Source organism: Vulpes lagopus, chromosome X, assembly GCF_018345385.1.
Source record: "Vulpes lagopus strain Blue_001 chromosome X, ASM1834538v1, whole genome shotgun sequence".
NCBI classification, from domain to species: domain Eukaryota; kingdom Metazoa; phylum Chordata; class Mammalia; order Carnivora; family Canidae; genus Vulpes; species Vulpes lagopus.
Genome location: NC_054848.1, coordinates 19,524,601 through 19,547,552, shown reverse-complemented (window position 1 = coordinate 19,547,552; position 22,952 = coordinate 19,524,601). Strand labels below are relative to the sequence as shown.

The 22,952-nt window shown below is 40.5% G+C and overlaps 1 protein-coding gene across 3 annotated transcripts in view; it reads left to right on the top strand.

Moving 5' to 3' along the window:
- APOO (apolipoprotein O) overlaps positions 1-22,952 on the top strand; it is a 54,807-nt gene that overhangs the window by 23,623 nt on the left and 8,232 nt on the right. For 2 of the 3 annotated variants that reach the window (XM_041741904.1, XM_041741902.1), the window contains exons 4-7: positions 1,155-1,209; positions 4,200-4,295; positions 11,433-11,524; positions 15,491-15,571. In XM_041741904.1, the coding sequence (XP_041597838.1) occupies positions 1,155-1,209; positions 4,200-4,295; positions 11,433-11,524; positions 15,491-15,571 (324 nt within the window). The remainder of the gene's footprint in view (positions 1-1,154; positions 1,210-4,199; positions 4,296-11,432; positions 11,525-15,490; positions 15,572-22,952) is intronic. The other variant, XM_041741905.1, reaches the window with a different exon arrangement.

The window sequence follows — 22,952 nt, the reverse complement described above, 5'->3', positions numbered from 1 at the left end:
AGCCCCTTTCTTTAATAACTAATTTAATTTTTCTTTTTAGTGAGAAGATAATCCAGCAAAAGAAATAGGTCATCACCCTAGACATTTATCTGTAGGTTTTCTTTCTTTTTATGGGCATAAAATACCAATAATGGATTTTAATGAAGCAGTATTCAATTTTTTAATGTTCTATATTGTCCTCCCCTAAATTCACTATTTGTTGTTTAAAGGCATTTAACAATACTGCATAACTTATTCTGACTTGGACCAAATTAAACAAAACAAATCCTTTTCCAAGTGGCAACTGGTTCTAATACCTTTTGATGCCCACATGTCTCTTTTCCTATCTTTATTTTAGTCTTCTTTTTTTGAAACGATTTTATTTATTTGAGAGAGAGAGAGAGAGAGAACATGAGGGGGGGGGCAAGGGAGAGGGAGAAGCTGGCTCCCCGCTGAGCAGGGAGCCTAACATGGGGCTCAATCCCAGGACTCCGGGATCATGACCTGAGCCGAAGACAGACGCCCAACCGGCTGAGCCACCCAGGCGCCCTTATTGTAGACTTCTTGAAGGTGGGATACCTTCTAGCTAGTCTGTTGTTTTCTTTAGGATATATGTTGTTCTTGTACCAAGCCATTTTATTGTTGTTGTTGTTAAGAGAATGTTAATACTTCATTTGCTCCGGGATTGGGGTAAGCGTCTCTCAAACTTGGATGTAGACTCCTTACATCCCATTCCAGGTGATCATTCCTGCTTCTGAAGGGCAGTTTTCAGATACAGACTCTAAAATCATGACAGATCAAGAAATAGACTTAGTATGAAAGACAGATTTAATCTCACAGGGAAAGCATTGCCACTTTAATGATCAGAGGGATTGATTTTTGTCCATTCTCTTTGAATTTAATAGAAGAATAAAAAGGCTGGGTTGTTGAAATCATTCGACTTGAAATCTTTGCTTCCTGTGGCAATAATAAACTGTTCTACTGAGCAATCTGTGGTGAAGGGGAACTTACACAAGAGAAAAAGACAAAAAAAAAAAAAAACGCAGATAGACAGTATATCCCTTTGTTCAAAAAGTGTTAATAACATGATAATTTATGCAGTAAAGACAAATATATTGTTGCTTTCTAATCAGCATACTCTTCTCTTCTCATTCATTTTCTTTTCACCTTTTTAGGAAATGTACTCGCAAACAAAGCCCAAGATGCAGAGCTTGGTTCAATGGGGGTTAGGTAAGTTGATTTTTAATTAAACACAATTTGTTTCTTCATTAGCATTGAACTCTTTAACAGGGGTTCCATGGATGGGCTCCAGGAGATCCAGGAATTCCTTAAAATTTTACGCAGAATCTTAGAGCTATGTGGATTTTTCTCGAAAGAAGATCTGTTGTGTTCATCAGATTTCAGAGGACTAGTGTCCCTAAATATTTGGGAAGTCTCTTCACAATCATTAAGATTTTTGGGTTAACAAGTTCAGATACGCTGGATTTTTTTTTTTTCTGAAATCAATTTCCAAGTTCAGTGACACTGACTCACACATACTCACCCCTACTAGCTCATTAGTAGGTTTTTAGAATCAGGGTAGCTCATTTGTATGGCTGTTAATACATGCTACAGAAGTTTAGAGGCAAGAAGGAACTGGGCTGGTGTGCCCAGGAAAGGCCTACTGCATGAGTAGTGTTCTTATATTTTTTAAATTGGGTTTTTCTTGTCCTTGACTGTTGTTCACATCCACTTATCCCATACACTCAGAAACTGGGTTCATAGTCCATATTCTGACTTGTCTCCATCAGAAACTGGTGAATTAATGGACACTGATTGGATTAAAGTGTTTGCTTTCATGACCACATAAAACAAAGATAAATAAAGTTTATTTCCTTCTGAAGATCATTGAGTGTTGATGTGCTGATACAGGATTTGAGCATCCATGAATAATATGTATGTTAATAAGTAACATCCTAATTTTATTAATTTCATAAGCACTTATTCAATTTTTATTACATGCCAGGAACTAATCTAAGTGCTTTAAAATATTAATTTATGTATAATCCTCATAACCCTGACAGGAAAGTGCTTTTATTACCTTCATCTTTTAATCTGAAGAGACTAAAGAACTCCTGATCTCTTGTCAGTACGTGTGTGATGGAGGAGGGGTCTCTTTATTGTTACCTATCACTTCTCATTGATGCATAGCGGTAGGCATTATTTGCAACCTAAATCTTGTCTTTCTTCTCTTGGACTGGTTACTGCAAAAGCTCTTAAGAAGAAACATTCCATTATGAGTTGTGTTGTTGTCTGCCAAGGCAATCCGTCCATTTCCTGGCAGTCACAGCCAGGACATGTTACCAGAAGCTGGGCTTAGGCTTCATCGCAGCCTTTTAGCATATCTTCTTTGCCATTTCTCTGTGATTTACCCACCTCAGCTCTGTTCACCAAGGCCATCTGGGTGACTTCCTATCAACTGCTCTGTGTGCACGTCTTGAATCAAAAACACTGTGCTGGTAGGCAAAAATAAAGGGAAGTAGAAAATTGCCTCAGATGACCCAGACAAAGAGATGGAAAGTGAAAACTAAGTTAAGGGCAAAATAAGTACAAGGCCAGACAGGAATTTGTGTGCATAGCACAAGCCCTATAGAAGTATTTAAAATGATCACTGAGTTTCCCAAACAGCCCAGGAAATGATAAACCAGCATGTGTTGGCTCATTTCTGGGGGAGAAGATTACTGAGTATTCAAGTTAGTTCAGTTCTGCACACATTTGTTAAGTCACCATCATGGCAGGCATGGAAAATTATGGCTGATTAAGACCGTGGTCACAGCCCCTGAGGGGCCCATGACACATTTTCAACATGAGCACAAATACAGAGAAAGTCTCAGACCACTGTGGAAGGTACAGAGGAAGGATATTTGTCTCATAGAGTTCAGAGGGAATGGGAAGAGTCAGGGAAGGATTTCTGAGATGAACCCTAGAGTTGAGTCAGCCACGCTGCTACATGAAGGTGGAACTTCGGCAGCATTCCACGTTGGAGGGTCCAGCACAATCCGGGCTCGGAGGAGTGACTTTGTTTCCCGCACTGGAAACTGGAAGCAGATTGGGAGTGCTGCAGATAGGCTTGAGAGAGAGAGAGAGAGAGAGAGAGAGAGAGAGTGAGAGAGAGAGAGACATGCAGGGTTTTTCAGTGACAGCCTCTCTGAAACATTCAACACCTAGCAGTGCTTTTAGCAACTATCTGTCAGACGAACATCCCCTCTTCCCACTGAAGGAAAATAATGTAGAAGTCTATGCAGTGTACCACTGAGGAGCATATGTTCTCCTTGAGGAGACATAAAATTCACTCCTGAAGAATGAAGCACAGGGTGCTTCATATAGAATATAGGATATAGGATTTATATAGGATTACATAATAGGATTATGTAGCAAGTAATGATACAGAGAAGAAATACAATGGGACTTTAGAGGAGGGAGGGAGGGAGGCATGGGCTGAGAAGTCTAGCAAAGGCTTTTCTGAGGAGGTTAGGAATGCAGATGGCTCTTACTTGGTGGGATTGGTTCAGCGGACAGAAGACGAGTCATCATTCAGATGAGGTCATAAGGCATGCTCAGGCATGGCACACAGGCTCACATGCTGCATTTCTATTTTTTTTTCTGGACATGCTGCATTTCTTTGTGTTTATCTATCACCGGTGACTATTTCCCACATATACTTGCGCTACAAGTTTCCTTCATTCTCCAGATTGATTCTGTTCTCGAGTTTGAGTCATGAATTCAGATGGCAAAGGACACGTTTTTTTCCCTCAAGCCTCATGTATCTGGTTCCTGAGTTTCAGAGAACAAACAGCAAAGCTTCAAGATAGCGGCAGATCTATCCAAATCTATTGTTTCTGTGTTTGGAAGGCAAGGAATCCCTGTGTTGGTATTTCTCCCCCTGTGCGTAGATTCAGATCTGTTGCTTTCAGGAATATGAAGATAATCTAACATTACTTTCTTGTCAGTAGGTCATCAGACCAGAAGTGTTTGGAAATTGGCTACTTGCCATGTAAATAATAAACCATGTGTATATATCATGTAAAAAGAATGTTGAAATAAACGTATTAGCGTAGAGCAAAGAACACATTATTTGAGAAGCATTTGATACTATATATACTAGCCATGTGTAAGATTTTTGGGGTTTGTTTCTTAATGGGCAATTTACCGAACTGTTTCCTGGTCTGATTCTATTGTAGACAGCTATGAATATCTACAAAATGCACCTCCTGGATTTTTTCCAAGACTTGGTGTTATTGGTTTTGCTGGCATTGTTGGACTTCTTTTGGCTAGAGGTAGGTGCAATTTTGTGGGTTTTTTAAAAAACAGCTCATAAGGGAAAGATAAGATGGATACTTGGTTCTTTCTTTTTATTTGCTGGCTGTCAGAATAATGAGTTGGTTCCTGAAATATGGACTTCTTAATATATAATTAATATGGTTGTTTTCTCTGGTATATCTGATTTTAAGCATATATAAGTTATATAAAAGTTATATAAATATAACTTTTAAGTTATAAAAATATGAAATGGAAGAAATTGTATACTCCTGGTTAAAAATAGAATATAGTTATCCTTTATAGGCACTTTTACTTGATCAAATTACTATCCCTCTGGTACAAAAAGAGTAAATTTTTGTTAACTAAAGTCTGTCACACCTGAGAAACTGTCTCTATTTGTTTCACTATTGAGATCAGGCTATTAATCACAGTAAATAGAATAGTGATTTCATAGAAATTTTATTAATTTCTGGATGTGTCATAGCTTCAGTCATCAGTGAGGATATTAAAATTTTTTAAACACTTAAAAGCTAACAAATGTCAACTGAAACATATTACTACACTATGCTGCTGGATTGTAAAATTTATAGGATAAAGGGTGATAAGGTACTTCACTATAATGACATAAATTTGTTATAAACTACTGAGGTTTCACTGGTGATAAAATTCAGGCTTTACAAAAATTCCTAAAATAGAGAATTGATGAACGCTGTGATCAGACTCTCGTAAAAGATTAACTATCATGACTGCTTTGGTACCCATTCCTCCAGTTTTAAAAAGCTCTTCTGTGCATGCCTTAAGTGTTATCTCAGAATCTGGAGCCAGGCGGCACTGGTGCCACTCCCTCAACTTGTTACAATGACCTCCTGTCATAGTTTCTATGCCCCTCCTCCCAGCCTGTGCACAATATAGAAGAACTAAAGTTAGAGTTCATTTTTACTAATCAACTTGTGGAAGACTTGAACTAACTTTTCTCCCTTGCCCCATTATTCGAAACATTATTTGCCTCCTTCTTGTAAAGCTGTCCCAAAAAGCATTCGTATCTTATTTAGATAGTGTTTGAAATTTATGAAGCTCTCAAGGCCAGGGAGTTGGAGTCTTGGCTACTGTTGGGGAGCCAGGAATGTGGAATCAAGTGAAATTAGCTTCCCCACCTTCCTCTCAGGGTTAGAGCATGGCCCTAAAGAAAGCTGCTTCTGCTGTGCGTGTGCAGATGCTTGCAGTGCGTTGCTGTGCTGTCTGGTGTTTATCCCCCTGCACATCCACTGGGGTGACCATTCTGAGAAAAATTGGGGACTATGCTTTCCCCGGCAGAACAGCAATATAAGGACACCCACTACAGCGGGTTCTATTCCTTTGTTTTTGCTTGCTGGTTTATTTGTTCCTCTCTCCTTTTCCTTTTCCACGGAGGACTCAGTAGCACTAAAATAATGTAAAACTCCAATAATTCTATTTCAAAAAAGTACACATGGGGACACCTGGTTGGCTGAGTTGGTTAAGCGTTCAACTCTTGGTTTTGGCTCAGGTCCTGATCTCATGGGTGGTGAGATCGAGCCCTGCATTGGGCTCCGAGTTCAGTGGGAATCTGTTTGGATATTCTCTCCCTCTGTCCATTCCCCTGCTCATGCTCTCTCTCTCTTGCTCTCTCTCTCAAATAAATAAATCTTTTTAATTTTTTATTTTTTAGAGATTTTATTTATTTATTCATGAGAGACACACAGAGAAAGAGAGAGGTAGAGACACAGGCAGAGGGTGAAGCAGGCTCCACGCAGGAAGCCTGACGTGGAACTCGATCCCGGGTCTCCAGGATCACGCCTTGGCGTGAAGGTGGCGCTAAACTGCTGAGCCACCCGGGCTGACCTAAATAAATCTTTTTTAAAAAAGTATGTATGTGCACACACATTCATGCACAAATATTCAACTATGGGTCTTTTCCTCGGGGTGCTGGGGTAGAAAGGCCTGAGATAAACAACGTCAGGTTTGGTCACTGAATAAGATACTGAGTAAGAGGGATCCCTGGGTGGCTCAGTGGTTAAGCATCTGCCTTCGGCCCAGGGCGTGATCCTGGAGTCCCGGGACTAAGTCCCATGTCGGGCTCCCTGCGTGAAGCCTGCTTCTCCCTCTGCCTGTGTCTCTGCCTCTCTCTCTCTCTCTCTCTCTCTCTCCGTGTCTCTCATGCATAAATAAATAAAATCTTAAAAAAAAAGATACTGAGTAAGATGAGCAGGATGGTAGGTATGTTTTTTGGGTGTCTGCAGTGGTTTGCAGCCCCCTCCAGGTGGATGGCCCCCCTATGCTGGCAGCAGCAAGATGGGCTCAGAAGATTCCTCCTGGCAGTTTCATTTCTTTTTTTTTGTCTAACTTTTAAAAAAATTTATTTTTTAGTAAAAATGGTATGTATTTAAGATGTATGATGTGATATATATATATATATAAGCTTCCCCAGCTCCCTCTCATGTATGTATATCCATATGCATAGTGAAATGATTACTCCAGTCAAGCTGCTTAACATATCTTCTATCATAGTTAACTTTTTTTGAGATGAAAGCACCTGTAATCTCTTAGTAAATCTCCAAGATTCAGTATTATTAACTGTAGTCATTTTGCCATATATTGCTCTCTAGACTTATTCATTGTACATAACTGCAATTTTGTACCCCATGACCAGCATTTCCTCATTTTCCCCACCACTCTGCTTCTAGTAGCCACACTTCTACTGTCTGCTTCTATACATTTTGATTCTTTAAGATTCTAGATATCAGTGAGATAGTGCAGTTTTTGTTCTTTCTGTTTAAGGCTTATTTCACATAGTATGATGTCCTTTGTGTTCATCCATGTTGTTGCAAATGGTAGGGTCTCCTTTTTTAAAGCTGAATAATACTCCATTCATATAGGTATACTCCATTCTTTACCTACTCATCCATTGACACTTAGGTTGTTTCCGTGTCTTAGCTGTTGTGACTAATGCTGCAGTGAACATGGGAGCAGAGATATCTCTTTGAGATACTGATTTCGGGCAGCCCGGGTGGCTCAGCAGTTTAGCGCCGCCTTCAGCCCAGGGCGTGATCCTGGAGACCCGGGATCGAGTCCCACGTCGGGCTCCCTGCACGGAGCCTGCTTCTCCCTCTGCCTGTGTCTGTGCACCCCCCCCCCCACCGTGTCTCTCATGAATGAATACATAAAATATTTTTTTGAAGAAAAAGATACTGGGCAGCCCCGGTGGCGCAGCAGTTTAGCACCGCCTGCAGCCCGGGGTGTGATCTTGGAGACCCAGGATCGAGTCCCACGTCAGGTTCCCTGCATGGAGCCTGCTTCTCCCTCTGCCTGTGTCTGTGCCTCTCTCTCTCTCTCTCTGTGTGTCTCTCATGAATGAATAAATAATTTTTTTTAAAAAAAGAGATAACTGATTTCATTTTCTTTGGGGGTATACCAGAAGAGGGATTACTGGATCATATGATAGGGTTTCTTGAGCATAAATGCGAAGGTAATCCTCCTCATTTGATGCGAATGGCCATGACTGGTGGTGACAAGAGGCACCTCTCTAGTAGGAGGTGAGCGGGTGATCATTCAAAGTAAGTAGACTCAGCCAGGTCACTCAAGGGTGGCAGGTGGTTCTTGCCCACTGTTGTCTTCTGGTGGCTCTTCCCCTCCCCACCTCCTTCCTGAATTTTTGGGGCCCCAGCTCATTGTAGGAACCATTAGAAGCTGGAGGCCCAAGAGCTGCTGCTTATCAGTTTTCTGTAAATGACCCAGAAATGATTGGTTGTCAGGTGTGCTGCCCTTTACCTGGACCTCACTTGTATGAGCTGCTCAGAAACTTAAAGCTTCAAGGGTACAGGTGGGACCCCAGGGATAAGAGAGTGTTTTCTAGAATAATTTTGTCCTTTCAATCAAGGCAGTAGGATTGAGAGAGAAATATTAATTTATGAAGAGTCTAGATTGATAACGTTTGTTTTGTCTCCTGTAACCCCAGTTCCATCTTTGGAGATATATGTCTGTTTAAAGTTTAAAACCAATAAACAGCACTTAGATTATCCTGATTGCGTGTTAGTAACATACATTGCACTATCATCTGTCTGTGTCCCATGTGAAAAACCCTGTGCCTCTCAGCAGAGACTCTCTAGGTCCAAGTTCATTTCTAGAGGATTCTCCTGTTTCACCCTCTACCAGTTTTCTTCACCTCATTCTCAGGCTTCTCCAGTTCTCCATGCTGCTGCCTCTTCTGCCCATTCCCCCTTTCCCAGGGCTCTACATGTAGCTGGGGTACAGGGGTGTAAGAGCAGCTGTCTTTGGGAGTCTTAAATAGACCAGGTTTGGTCAGTAGTCACTGACAAAATCCAAAGGCAGAGAAGGGAGTGGTGTTGAAACAAGAAAGGAATTTATTTCAGTGAGGCCAGCACCTGGAAGACAGTGGACTTGCGTCTCAGAGATAGTCTCCAAAGTGACGAAAATATTTCCAGGCTTATGTAAGGAAAATGTGGGACAAAGTTCAGTGGGCAAGTGCAGGTAGTCAGTGAAGGTCAAGCCCATAGTTGTCATAGGGTTAGTCACATGGAGTCTTGCTGGTTCAGGGCAGTCCCTATTGTTTGAGGGGGTAGTTTTGATTCCTTTCAGGGGATGTTTTGCATGCAGGGTCTTTTGCCTGAGTTAAGAGATAAACTGGAAAGGGAAATTTAATCTTTCAGAAAGTGCAGATTGATGGGTACCTGGTTGGCTCAATCTTTAGAGCATGTGACTCTGGATTTCAGAGCTGTAGTTCAAGCCCCACATTGGGTGTAGAGATTACTTAAAAATAAAATCTTTAAAAATTTTGCAAAAGTGCAGACTGAGGTCAAAATGGAGGTAGTTGAAGCCCTCTTTCATACATCCTCTTGCAATCTGGATGGAGGCTCAATACTTCTGTGGTCTTGAGACAGGACTCTATACTCTCTTGGGTTTGACTCCCTTGGGTTCCATGTCATCTTCTCCTTGGTTTGCTCTGCCATGTTGTTGAACTACATGCTCAAGTCACTTTCAGAAAAAGCACATGTCGGAAGGAAACTTTCAAATCCTTGCAAATCTGAAAATTACTTTCTACCTTCATATCAAGTTGGTTGGATATAGAATTTGTTTTCCATCCAAACTTTGAAGTCCATGTCTTCTAGCATCTGGCATTGCAGATGTGAGTGTCAGCAGCCAGTTTGGATGCTTGTTCCTTCTGAAGTGATTCATTCCTCTCCATCATCCCCCCAGAAGCTTTGAGGATCTTTTAATCTTCAGTGTTCTGGACTTCCAGGGTGTTATGACTAACACATAGACATCTCATTCCTGGTTGAGCATCTTGGTGGCCTGCAGCCCTCAGCTGTAGGAAGATGATCTGTTTTGTATTTCCTGGACAATTTACTCTTATTCTTTTTCCTTCCTGAACTCCTGTTAATTAGCAATGGAGCTGTTTAAGCAACCCTAATATGTCTCTTTTATTTTCCTGATAATTTTGTTGTATTCCTTTTGATTTGTTTTACTTTTGTCATTTCCAAGTAGCTCTTTCTTATTCTTTGATTGTTCCTTTTTCATAGAACATTTTTTTTTCTTTTAAGGTAGTAGCTTCTTGGATTTATTCAGTGATACTTAATAACAGGTATAGTTTTGTTTTTAAGTTCTTTTGTTTCCTGTAGGGTCATTTTTCCCCTTTCTTGCTTGTCTTTATCTCCTCTTTTATGTTGTAGGCTTTCCTCAAATAACTAGTGATCCTTGGTTGTACAGTCATGTTTAAGAGCAAGGTGATTGAAATGCTAACAGGATCTTTTTGTGTACAGGTGGGGCTTACTGGCCAGCAGGTTCTACCTCAGGGTGAGCTGAAAAGAAACTGACTTTACATGGAAGGTGCCTACAGTCGGGGCTCTGTGCGAGGGAAGTTCTGTTCTTCAGTAGTAACATTCGCACCACACACACCAGCTGTCTTGGTTCTCAGCAGAAAATTGATAGCATTTCTTTAGAGATACTCCCTTTCTTTTTTTTAAAGTAGACTCCATGCCCAGTGTGGAGCCCAGTGCAGGGCTTGAACTCACCCTGAGATTAACACCTGAGCTGAGCTCAAGAGTCTGATGCTTAACTGACTGAGCCCCCCAGGCGCCCCTCTTTAGAGACACTTGTCCACCTTTATAAAATTCTGGCTGGATAGACTGCGTGACCACAGGCAGTTTTGCACTAAGATAGCACAGAAGAAGGAGAAAATCACCTAGGCTCTGCACAGGACTTGCATTTGCATGTTGGTAGTCCTCCTGTTTCCCCGCCTCCCCTCACCTTGATCTGTGGCTGCCCTCAGGTCTCCACAGCACCTGCTCTCTCTGGGCTGCCAGGGCCATTCTGCTCCCTCCTTCCCTGCAGCCCCTCCTCTGGACCTAAAAGCCATGTGTCCTCTTGCTTCTGTCCACTCTCCACTTTCTGTAAATTGGATGAGACTTCTTTCTCCCCATGGCCCCTCCACTCGTTTCCTCTTGGTCTTGGGTTTATTACCTGTATTTTATCCTTTTACTGTTATTTTTATGGAGTATTAGAAAGGAGAGGAGAGCAGTGCTTGGGTTGAGTACTTAAAGAGGAAGCCAGTTTACTCTAAAAGAACATAAACCTTAGAAACCAGCCGTGTGCTTCTTTTCAAAACATTCTTTGTTTTTGCTCCCTTACAAGTGTTGGTTCTCTTGAAAACATTGTGCTGATGAAAGAAGCCCGTCCCCAAGGACCACATATTATGTAACTACATTTATGTGAAATTTCCAGAGTAGGCAAATCTGTAGACACAGAAAGTACATTAGTGGTTCCCCAGGGATGCCAGAATGGGGGAGTAGGGAGGGTGACAGCTAATGGCTATGGCGTTTCTTTTTGGGGTGAAGAAAATATTCTAAAATTGATTGTAGTGCTAGTTGCATATCTCTGTGAATACACCAAAAGCCATTGAGTGTACACTTTAAATGGGTGAGTGATGTGAATTTATCTCACAAAAGCTGTGAAAGTGTGGTGGTTCTTTTTGGTGCATATGACATTATCAGGCATGTTATGTTCTCTGTTAATCTAGGTCCAAAGAAAATTAGTCTTTTTCAGTGTTAGGTGTCCAGGGCAAACTGTGATGTTAAGGGTAGTGAATTGTCTGATGGTATCTACAACCTTTTATTTAATAGGGTCAAAAATAAAGAAGCTGGTGTATCCACCTGGGTTCATGGGACTAGCTGCCTCTCTTTATTATCCACAACAAGCCATCGTATTTGTCCAGGTAAGTTAGACCCAGAAAGCTGGAGTGTTCCTTGTTCTTGCTTATGCATGTTTGGGTTTATGGCTTAATATATTTTATTTTGCAGCTTTTATAGCATGAGGCTAAAGTTTGTTTGCATATGTACTTAACCACCACAAATTTAAATGTCTTTCTCTGCCATGTGCCTCACTTCTGGCCTTCCCTCCAATCGTGTCAGTATTCAGAGAGTGCACACTAATTTGAATATTAGTCAAATAAAATTAAGATACTTTTTTGGCACATTTACCTAGAAGTCTCAAGTACATGAAGACTCAGACTCCAATGCTGATGGTTAGCGGTCATTTTCCATTTGGAATGTACCTAGTCCTCCTTGGAGTTGCAGGCGTAGGCCTGTGCCCTGGCCCTCTGCACCTTCTCCCTGGTCCTGGTCCCAGCCTCACTTTCCTTGCTGGGGCCTTCAAGGAGTATGGTCCTCTCTGCTGGGAATGCCTCTCTTAGGGCTCTCAGTTGGCTGCTCCTTTCTTTCCCCTCAGACCTCAGCTTGATGGCATCCTGTCAATTCAGAGAACAGAGTTGGCAGGCAAGATGGGTCAAGCAATGATTTAGTCTGCTCAAAGTTCGGTAGCAAAATACCACAGGCTTAGTGTCTTGAACATCAAAAATATATTTTCTCATTGTTCTGGAGGCTGGAAGTCCAAGATCAAGGTGTTAGTATGGTTGGTTTCTCCTAAGGCTTCTCTCCTTGGCTTGTAGGTGACCAACTTTCCACTCTTTGTGGACATCCCTGGGGTCTCGTCCTTGTCTTATGATGACACCAGTCATATTGGATTAGAGCCCTATTCTTATCACCTCATGTAACCTTAATTACTACTTTAAAGGCCCTATCTCCAAATACAGTCATACTATGAGTTAGGACTTCAACATGTGCATTTCCAGGGACACAATTCATTGTGACCAACTGTTCGCAAAATCTGGTCCCTAGCCCAGCAACATCAGGATCACTTGGCTTGTTAGGAATGCACATTTCTCAGGCCCTAGCTCGGCCTGACTAACTCAGACATTCTGAGGATTAGGGCTAGTGATCTGTGTCTTGGCCAGCCCTCCAGGGGATTCAGATGTCCTTGATGTTTGAGAACCACTGACATAGACTAGACTTCCTTAGGGCAGTGGTGTCTGGACTTAGTGCAACTCTAGACACAGAGTGCCATGGAAAATTGGCAAGGACAAGGCAAGCTCTAGGTTTTGAAGTCCTGGACAGCATATGGAGACATGGACCCAGTCATTGGAGGTACTCTGTCACGCGGAGGCTTGGTCCCAGGAGGAGCAGCAGTGCCGTCATTGGAGTTGGGCCCTCAGGGCTCTGAGCCAGACTGATCCAATGCTGAGCTCCCTGGAGCGCTTAGGACAGGATTGAGTCTGGATTCCTAGATTGCACTGCCATTGTATGTGGGAGGCCAGTGGCTCCAGCTGTGAGAAATTGGTGGCTTTGGTTAGCAGATGCCAGTAAGATCTTTATAGCATGGGCTCGACATTGTTTATAGCAGTCCTGGAGGCAGACAGTTAATATCCCTCTGCCTGCTTCAGCCCCAGCTCAGGAACAGTGAATCACATCTGCCTGCCCTGGATCATAAACATAATCATACATCATCTCAATGTGTTGTGGTTTAAACAGTAAATGGGTAGGGTATGGAGAGTGGGCTTAGCTGCTGGTTGAGAAGCATATGTGGCTGCCCCCTGAGTAGAGAGGTCTTTTTTATTTATATTCCACAGCATATGTTGCAAAAGATCTTTTGTATTCACAGCCAAGATAGTAGGATGCAACTATGAGTTGTATTCTAATTTATTTTTAAAGTCAGTGGGAAGGAATTTTGTCTTTTATTTTGTATTCAGAGTAAGCCAGAACACAACAATTAACTTTATTTTCACTAGACATAAAACATTAGTGATCTGTTTGGGCTGATGAGAAAGTTCTGGAAATGGATAGTGGTGATGGTTTCAAAACACTGTGAATGTATTTAATGCCACTGAATTGTACACCTCAAAATGGATGAAATGGTAAATTGTATGTATATTTTGCTACAGTAAAACAAAAGAGACACCAGTGATTAAAAGAGATTTTCTGTTACTGTTTTAGTGTCATTTAGTTCCTATTTCACAGTTTTAATTTTTTTTAAGGAATACCCTGACCTTGGACCAGCCACTTAATTGCTCACATTGTTTTCTGTTCAGTCATGTTTGGAGAGAAGTATTGTAAAAAAAAAAAACCTGGCAAATGTTGTTTTCCACTCAAATTTAAAGCACCAAGAGTAGTGTCATATATGTGGTAAATGCTTGCTATGTCTACCAGTGCGTCTGAGAATCATATATTTTAAGAACAGAACAACTGGAAGAATATAAATTGTAAGAAACCAGTGTCTTGCAATGACCACTGGATTTACTAGCACCATGACCTTAGTTAGATTAGTCACTTAGCCTCTGAATATTTCCTTATAATTTTATGTACTTACTGCACAGAGTTGTTATTTAGAATAGAGATAATTCATGTGAAAGTGCTTTGTAAACTAAAATGCCATTCATAGATGAATTATTACAAAAACGAGAAAGAGAATAATAACTGCTTTCAGAAATGTGAAGTGGAAACTCCATAGTTTGTCATATGTAGGACCAATGAATGCAAATTACTAGAAGCATTTTTTTAAGTAGGCTCCATGCCCAACATGGGCTTGAACTCAATGACCCTGAGATCAAGAGTTGAATGCTCTACCAACTGAGCCAGCCAGGTGCCCCACTAGAAGCATTTTTTTTCTTTCTTTCTTTTTTTTTTTTAAAGAAAGCTCAGTACTGGAATGCCTGGGCGGCCCAGTGGGTTAAGTGTCTTCCTTCAGCTCAGGTTGTGAGCCTAGGGTCTTGGAATCGAGCCCTGCATCAGGCCTCTCCCTCTCCTGCTCCCCCTGCTTGTGCTCTCTCTGTCAAATAAATGAATAAAATTGTCAAAAAAAAAAGCTCAGTACTTAAAAAAAATTTCCAACAGTTAAAGTTAGCTAGCAAAAGGTAGACCAGTGTTTTTTTTTTAATTTTTATTTTTTTAAAAGATTTTATTTGTTTATTCATGACAGAGAGAGGCAGAGACACAGGCAGAAGGAGAAGCAGGCTCCCTGCCAGGAGCCCCACGCGGGACTTGATTCTGGATCCCCAGGATCACTCCCTGGGCTGCAAGTGGCGCTAAACTGCTGAGCCACCTGGGCCGCCCTTAATTTTTAATTTTTTTTTAATGTGAGTATAGTTGCCACACAATATTACATTAGTTTCAGGCGTACAACATAGTGATTTGAAAAGTCTTTTTTTTTTTTTTTGACAAGTCTTTACATTATGCCATGCTCACCACAAGGGTAGCTACCATCCATCACTGTGCAGAGCTATTACAATATCATACTAAGTAGTGAGCTCCTTGGCTCCGAAGTATTCTCTGACCTGGGGGCCTACCTCTCAGGATATTGTAGAAAGAATCTTCGGTGAATACCTTATGTTTTGGGGGACCTGGGAAAACTAACATCTTCATTAGGTTCACGTATTTTTTACCCAGGCCCTTGAAATGAATGATTGATTTTCAGCTGGGCAAATGTGCCTTGGTTGGCTCTGACGTGCTAGATGTGATAGGCAGAAGCCTTCTTTCTATGTCTCTTTTTCAGGAGTTTCACATATCACCAGTTGACCTACTACTTTTTTTTTCCTTATACACCTATAATTTATGGCAGATTATTTTGCACAGTAACTACATGACCAAACTGTGTTTTCTTCTTATGCTGCGATTCTCATTATCTTTTTATTTGCTTACATTGCACAGCCTGAATATGTATGTCCCACGGCTTCTGGGGTCATCATGCTTAAATACAGTTGTTTTGGAAACAGGAAAAAGGAAAGTGGAATATTCTCATTCATACCAGTCATGTATGGAATAGCAATGGATCTTTTATATTTTGTTTCAAGGTCAGTGGGGAGAAATTATATGACTGGGGTTTACGAGGATACATAGTCGTAGAAGATTTGTGGAAGGAGAACTTTCAAAAGGTGAGAAAGATCTTTTTCATTATCTTCCTTTTGGTTTGAATGTATGGTTTCTCTAGGATTTTGTAAGATTCTTGATAATCCTATTGCCTGAACTTGCTTTTTTTGTTTTTCTTTACACCTCTAGTTCAGATTCTCTGTTGGTGGCCTTTATTGGAGGAGCAATAGAACCTCTGTGCTTTTGGTTATTATCAGCAGGGCTGAATAAGTGGTGACCATGAAAGGCATTCCACTGTAGTCTTAGGTCATAATTTTCTCTCTATTGTATTTATAATGTGCTCAAAGTGTAGCATATTATCTGAAAGTTTTATCAAAATTGGATTCATAGGGAACATACTGTGTTCCCAGGCAAGAAAACTAACCAAGTCTCCTCCTCTTGCTATTTCACTTATTACTGCCTTCCTCCTTTCCTTTAGCAGGACCGTATCTCTTCATCCCCTAGCCTTCTTGGCCCATTTAAGGGCATGTGTCGTGGTGTATTGGGAATCAGCCACCAGCTACAGACCATATTCTCTGTGCTGACTGGTGGATGAGCAGCAGAGGGAGAACGTTGCATAATTGTAAGAAGGTGTCATCTTTCATCTCTTCTTGCAGCCCCATAGCTGATTGAATGTTGCCCCTGTTTGCTGGAACATTCTTTCCTCTGATAAGAGTGAATATAGAACAAAGCAACATGTCTCCTCCAAGCCCTTGGAGGCACTGCTCAATAAGGAAGAATTAGGGTTTTTACATTTAACATACCTTCTACATTATAGATTGAAGGAAATTCATTTTGACTTCGTCATCTCAAATTAAAATACTCTTAAAAAAATATAAAGAATTCTGTCAAAATTGAAATCCAGAATTTTGAACTGGAATTTGGATGTAATGTTATAGAATCAATTATAAGGATGCCTGGGTGGCTCAGTGGTTGAGCCTCTGCCTTCGGCTCAGGGCATAATCCCAGATCTGGGGACTGGGTCCCGCATCGGGCTCCCTGCAGGGAGCCTGCTTCTCCCTCTGTCTGTGTCTCTGTCTCTCTCTCTGTATGACTCTCATGAATGGATAAATGAAAATTTTTAAAAAGTCATAAGCCCTCCTCATTATTTACATAAATAATCTACCAATGAAATCTTAAAGACTCATTTTTGTGTTAGTGGTATTTAAAGGAGTTAGTCTCTATGGAGCCTGTTTAAGCTAGCTTTGAGTAGGAAGTTCGACATTAATATCAAGTGCCCTTTGGCAACCCCCTTTAAAGAATAAACACTCATAGTTTTGTTTTCATTCCTCTGACATTTTCTTTGGAAGCTTGCTTTCCTGTTTAAAGAATTCCTTAGGTCCACACTGAGTTTTATATGGGAAAGGAAATAGAATGTTGGGAAGGCTCTACAGAGCCCTAGAAAGAAACATGGAAAACGAAACTCATCCTCAGTTCCAGTTGCTCACCGTGGGGGTAACATAGACACATGTGCACCAAAGCCAGTTGGGAGGTGTCCCCTGGAGCCTCTGAGTGCTTGCTGTGGTGTCCGTGGGCAGCTCAGACCCGCTGCACATGAAAACCAGGGAGGGAATCCCTCCATAGCGTCTAGCTTGGAAATAGCTTTCTCTACTTCAGCCCAGGGCAGAAGCAACAGGACTGTGGTTGGGATGTAAGTTATACAGGGTAGCATTTTATGGTAATTTGAAAACATTGGATATTAAAGCTACTCACATTTATATGTGAGTCTTTGGGGAGTGAGATAGTAAAGATGTCTAATTAGCTCATGGTTGGCCTGCATTTTTTTTCATTAGTCTTCTGCACCCTTGTCCTCTTCAGTCACTGAGAATGTAATGAATGTTCTTTCATTTGTTAACTGTGAAAGCACAATCTTCCTGATGGTTGTGTGTTCTTGGTGGAGGTAATAAAATTGATGTTGACTACTTAAACCTTTAGCACAAGTTTTATTTATTTATTTATTTATTTATTTATTTATTTTTAGCACAAGTTTTAAATGAAGAACAACAGAAAACGCTAATCAAATTTTGATATACTTAGATTTCAGGAATTATTTGATAGTGAAATGCCATTTTTTTTTATTGATCACTCTTCCCCCTTCTTGTTGAATTTTGTGGGTTTCAGTGGTTTTTGTTTTGTTTTATTAATGAGAGCAAAGATTTAAGTTACCCTGGAACAGGAGTCCTTTGGGGCCCAGGAACTGTCTCTTTGAGGAGACCTGGGGGACAGGACACTTCATGATTGAGATTTTTGTTTGTTTCTTAGCTTATTTGGAAATTGGTTTTCAAGTCAGGCTTGAAATTAGCAGTCTCAGTTAGATGCAGTCTAACTCATGGTGGTTCGTAGTTATCACTGTAGTGATCTAACAAATGTATGTGCTTTTGTTTCTAAATAGTCAAAAGGAAATTGTGGACATCGTGTTTAAAACAGGGCTCTGAAATTTTCAATGGTATGAATGATGGCTCAGTTCTCAATTATATTATTTGCTCTGTGGAGCTGTAGTACTCTCAAAGACCCTAAATAAGCCAGTGGCATTTTTCTGCTCTGCCACATTTAGGAATTAACACTAAATGTTTGCACTGAGTCTTCGACCAATAAAGTTCGGATGAGGTAGTCTTTCAGTTCTGTCATTGTCTTTGGTCAGTTAAGAGAAATTTATCTGCTTCAGCTAAAATGAACTCTTTGTAAGAACTGTGAAGCAATGCTGGGTGTGTCCAGAAATCTTGTCAGCCTAGTGTGGTCTGGGGTTTGTTTGTTTTTTCAGATAGAAGATATCTGTTAGATTTTAAACTCTGTTTACAGGGGCACCCCACTTGCTCAGTTGTGGAGCATGCGACTCTTGATCTCAGGATTGTAAGCTCAAGCCCTACATTGGGTGTCTATAGAGATTACTTAAAAAAAAATCTTAAAAAAACCCTCTGTTTATAGACAAACACACAGAAGCAGAGTTTAAAATCCAACAGTATAATGACCACATATATACAATCATCCATCCACCTTTAAAAGATAGGAAATTGGGGATCCCTGGGTGGCGCAGCAGTTTAGTGCCTGTCTTTGGCCCAGGGCGCGATCCTGGAGACCCGGGATCGAATCCCACGTCGGGCTCCTGGTGCATGGAGCCTGCTTCTCCCTCTGCCTATGTCTCTGCCTCTCTCTCTATCATAAATAAATAAAAATTTTTAAAAAATAAAAAATAAAAGATAGGAAATTACCAGTGCCTTCCAAGTTCTTCATGCCCTCCTCCTCCTGCCTCTCTCTCCCCAGAGGGAACTACTGTCCAGAATTTAGTTTTTCATTTCCTTGTTCTTCTAAAACATTGTAGTTGAGCTTGCCTGGTTTTTGTCTTGAAAATATAAATAAACGTATCAAATACACATATAAAGATTTTTATCTAGGTAGAGTCTTTCTATCTGTACTATTCTGTAACTCATTTTGTCCTGTTAACATGTTTATGGGCCACATATGTCTATGGTTGATTCCTTTTCACTCCTATAAAATATTCCTTTGTGGGAAAATAGCCATGTTGATGACTAGTTGTTTTATTAAGAGTGTTCCTAGGGCAGGATCCCTGGTTCATAGGGTCTGCACATCAGTTTTACTAGGTGACGTTAAATAGTCTTACTTAATAAGTGGTTATTTCTAATTTTGCCATTCTGGTAGCTTTAAAATAGTTTTTCACTATGAGGTGTGTGTTTGTGTGTGTGTGTGTGTGTGTGTGGTTTTGCTTTATTCTTCAATTTTTATTTTGAAAAAATTTCAAAACTACAGAAAGTTGCAGAAATAGTACACAATTACTATCCTTTTCACTTGGATTCACCAGTTAACATTTTCTACATTTGCTTTGCCATATTTTACACATGTGTGGGTGTTTACACACACGTATTTTCTTTTTCTGAACTATGTGAGACTTAGTTGTAGGCATCATTGTGCTTTCTACACATACGCAATTCAGCATGTATTTCCAAAGAATGCAGACACTATTATCGCAATACCATTATCACATCAGGGAAAAGTAACATTTCCTTGTTTATATAAACATTACCTTGTATGCAGTCCATATTCAGGTTTCCCCGGTTCTTAATTCATTTTTTATAGTTAATGAATTAGAATAAGGCAAACTCCTTCATGACCATCATCTAAGGACAAAAACAGAATTTTGCCAGCCTTCCCAGAACCCGTTCCATGTAGCCTACTCCAATTACAGTTCTCTCCCTCCATCCAAAATTACCTACTACCCTGACTTCTATAGTAATAGCCTTCTTATTTTTCTTTATGGTTTTATCACCCAAGTATTTATCCCTGTCACTTGAGTTTTTCCTCTTATTATTTCTGACTTTAGATGCCTTTTAAGTCTCCCTTCACCCTTTTTAAGTCACTTTTAATCTACAGTTTCTTCTTCTATCTTTTTATTTTCCTTACAATGTGTTTGTTAAAAGAACCCAGCATATTGGACCTAGAGACTTTCTGTTAGTTTGAGATGCTGATGGCACACTTAAGATGCAGTTGACCATGTTCCTCTCTTCTCTGCATTTCCTGCAGATTGGCAGCTGGGTTCAGATGACTGTTTTATGAGGTTTGTGTTTGATCCTTTTGGCAAGGCTGTAGATCTATGTAGGCACCTAAGTCTGGTTTTTACTTTGCTGTTTTGGGGTTAGTGGTTATTGATGCCCAGTGCCCAGATCCATTAATTCACTGAGAGTTAGAAAATGGTTATATTCTACCTCTGTCATGTCATTTTTCACATATTACCTGGAATACTTTAATAAGGAACCACTTCCCCTCATCTACTATTTACTCATTCAGTTAGAGGAGAGACAGGATAGATGCTTTATTTTTTCTCCTATGTATCCAGTTTTCAAAATAATGGATTGGTTCCCTCTCATCCTCAGAAGGTCACTAGTTAGTTTTTTAAATATAGCTATGAATTTGTAGATTTATACATATTTGGATTTGAATGCTTCATGATTCTTACTCCTTATTAAAATTCCTTAATAAAATTCCTTACTCCTTATTAAAATTGTCACACTTTGGCTGATAGAAGTTGTCTTTGAGTCCTTTTGACATGACCTAAATATGATAGTTTCCTCGCTATCTAGCATGTCACAACGGTCTCAGAATTTCTCATTGTAGTTGTAATATATATTTCCTTGATCACTAATGAGGTTGAACATCTTTTCACGTGTTTATTGGTTTCTCCTTGAAATGCCTACTTGTGTTTTTTGGCCATTTTTTGCATGAGTAATTTGTTCGTTCCTTAATCATTTATAAAGGTTCTTTATTTTTTCCTAGATGCTAATATTGTTCATCATGTGTTGGCAGATGGTTTCTTTTCAGTTTGGGTGTCTTTTGACCATCAGAAGTTCTTATTGTAGTTGGTTTTATTGATTTTTTTCCATTATGGTTTTCACTCTGAGTCTAGGAGCTTAATAAAAGCCTGAAACTATTTACTGATTGTCCATTGCTAATCTGAAACCCTTTCACAATAGTATCAGCCCAACGTCCTCGGAGTATCTGAGATGGAAGCCAGTTGTGGGCGTGGGGCCCCAGGGTCACAGATGGCTCTTTTGGAGTTGTCCTATAATTAGCCAAACACAGCAGTGTCTCGGTAAATGGCATGTTTAGTTTTCACTAGGTTTTTAAAAAAATATAACAAGTTACTATTGAAAGAATTGCAGAATGACTCTTAAAGGCCAACAATAACTAAAAAGCAAAATCTTAATAAGTCTTTAAAGGGCAAGAAAATCCATGAAGAAATATAAACCTGTTACTAACGTGAAAACTGAGCAGAACTTCTAAAGCTGGGCTTTTAATAGTTGTGTTCAGGCCCCTGCTGGCTCAGCAGGAAAATGAAAGGGAAGCAGCAGCCACCACCCTGAGTAAATATGCCCTGCTTTCTCTTCCTCCATTCCAAATTCCTCAGCTTGCTAAACACACTCAAGTTTAGCTCTCCATAAGTTACGTGGTTTCAAAGTGATCCTCTCGGATATTTCTATCACAAATGGAGAAATACTGCATAATTCACCTTATATGAAGTATCTGACAGAGTCAAAGTCATAGGAACAGAAAGAGGAATGCTGGTTGCCAGGGGCTACAGGGAAGGGGATTGGGGAGTTCCTGTACAATGGGTGTAAAGTCTCAGTCATGGAAGATGAATGTGTTCTAGAGATCTGCTGTACAGCATAGTGCCTGTAAGTCAATAGTACTGTAAAGCATACACTTAAAAATTTGTCAGGAGAGTAAATCTCATATTAAGTGTTCTTAACCCAATAAAATAAAAGTAAACATAAGGACAATGTGGTGGGTTTTCCATAAAGCTAAATTTGTTCTGAATTTGTGCCCTTTCCAGTTTTGGCTGTTTAAAAAATCAAGGTCCTAGGCAATGATTTTTCTTTTTTTTTTTTTTAACATCATTACTTAGCAAAATAAAAAGTTAAAAATTCTGGGCAGCAGGGCAGTGGGGAGCATCTCCTTTTTCGAAAGGCATAAAGCTTTCGTATCAGAAAAGGTGGACCAAGCAGAATGCAGCATAGCCTGATGGCCAAGAGACTGGACTCTGGAATGAGTGCTCCAGGCTCCGCCCCACCCCGCCCCGTCCTCACTTCTTACAAACCATGAAACCTTGGGAAATTGCTCTGGCACTCTGGGAAATGCGAGTAGGACCTCAGGGGCTGCTTTGAGGACTAAATGAGTTTATCCTTGTAAGAAACTTATAAAATGGACAGACTCTAGCACACAAGAGCCATGACAGATGTCACAGGACACTGCACAGTTTTGCTTCTGCTTGAGAAGATAACATCCTCTGATGGGAAATGGAAACATAGGGCTTATATCCATTAGTCAAGAGTCCTGCCCCCCGTGTTTTAGTCTCCTATCCTGCCATAACAAATGACCACAAATTTAGTGGCTGAAAGTAATACAAATTTATATTATCTTAGACTCAGTAGGTCAGAAGTCTGGCGCTAAATCAAGGTGTCAGCAAGGCTGCATTCCTTTCTGGCGGCTCCAGGGGAGAATCCATTTCCCCCCTCATGCAGGTTGTTGACAGAATTCTTTTCAGTTCCTGTGGTTGTAGGGTCAAGGTCTGTTTTGCTGGCTGCCAGTGGAGGGCTGTTCCTAGCTTCTAGAGGCTGCAGCTTTCGTTGGCTCACAGCCCTCTTCCTCCATCTTCAAAGCCGGCCACTGCAAGTTAAATTCTTTTCATGTCCCATTTCTCTGCCCCTGTCTTCTGCCTCCCTCTTTGACTATAGGAACCCATGTAACAATCCAAACTAATCTCCCTGTTGGAAAGTCAGCTGATTACCAACCCAAATCCCCATGCCACATAAACTCTCCTTTGCCAGGTAAAGTAACAGAGTCACAGTTTCCAGGATTAGGATGCAGACATCTTTGGGGGAGGCAGTATTCTGCTGA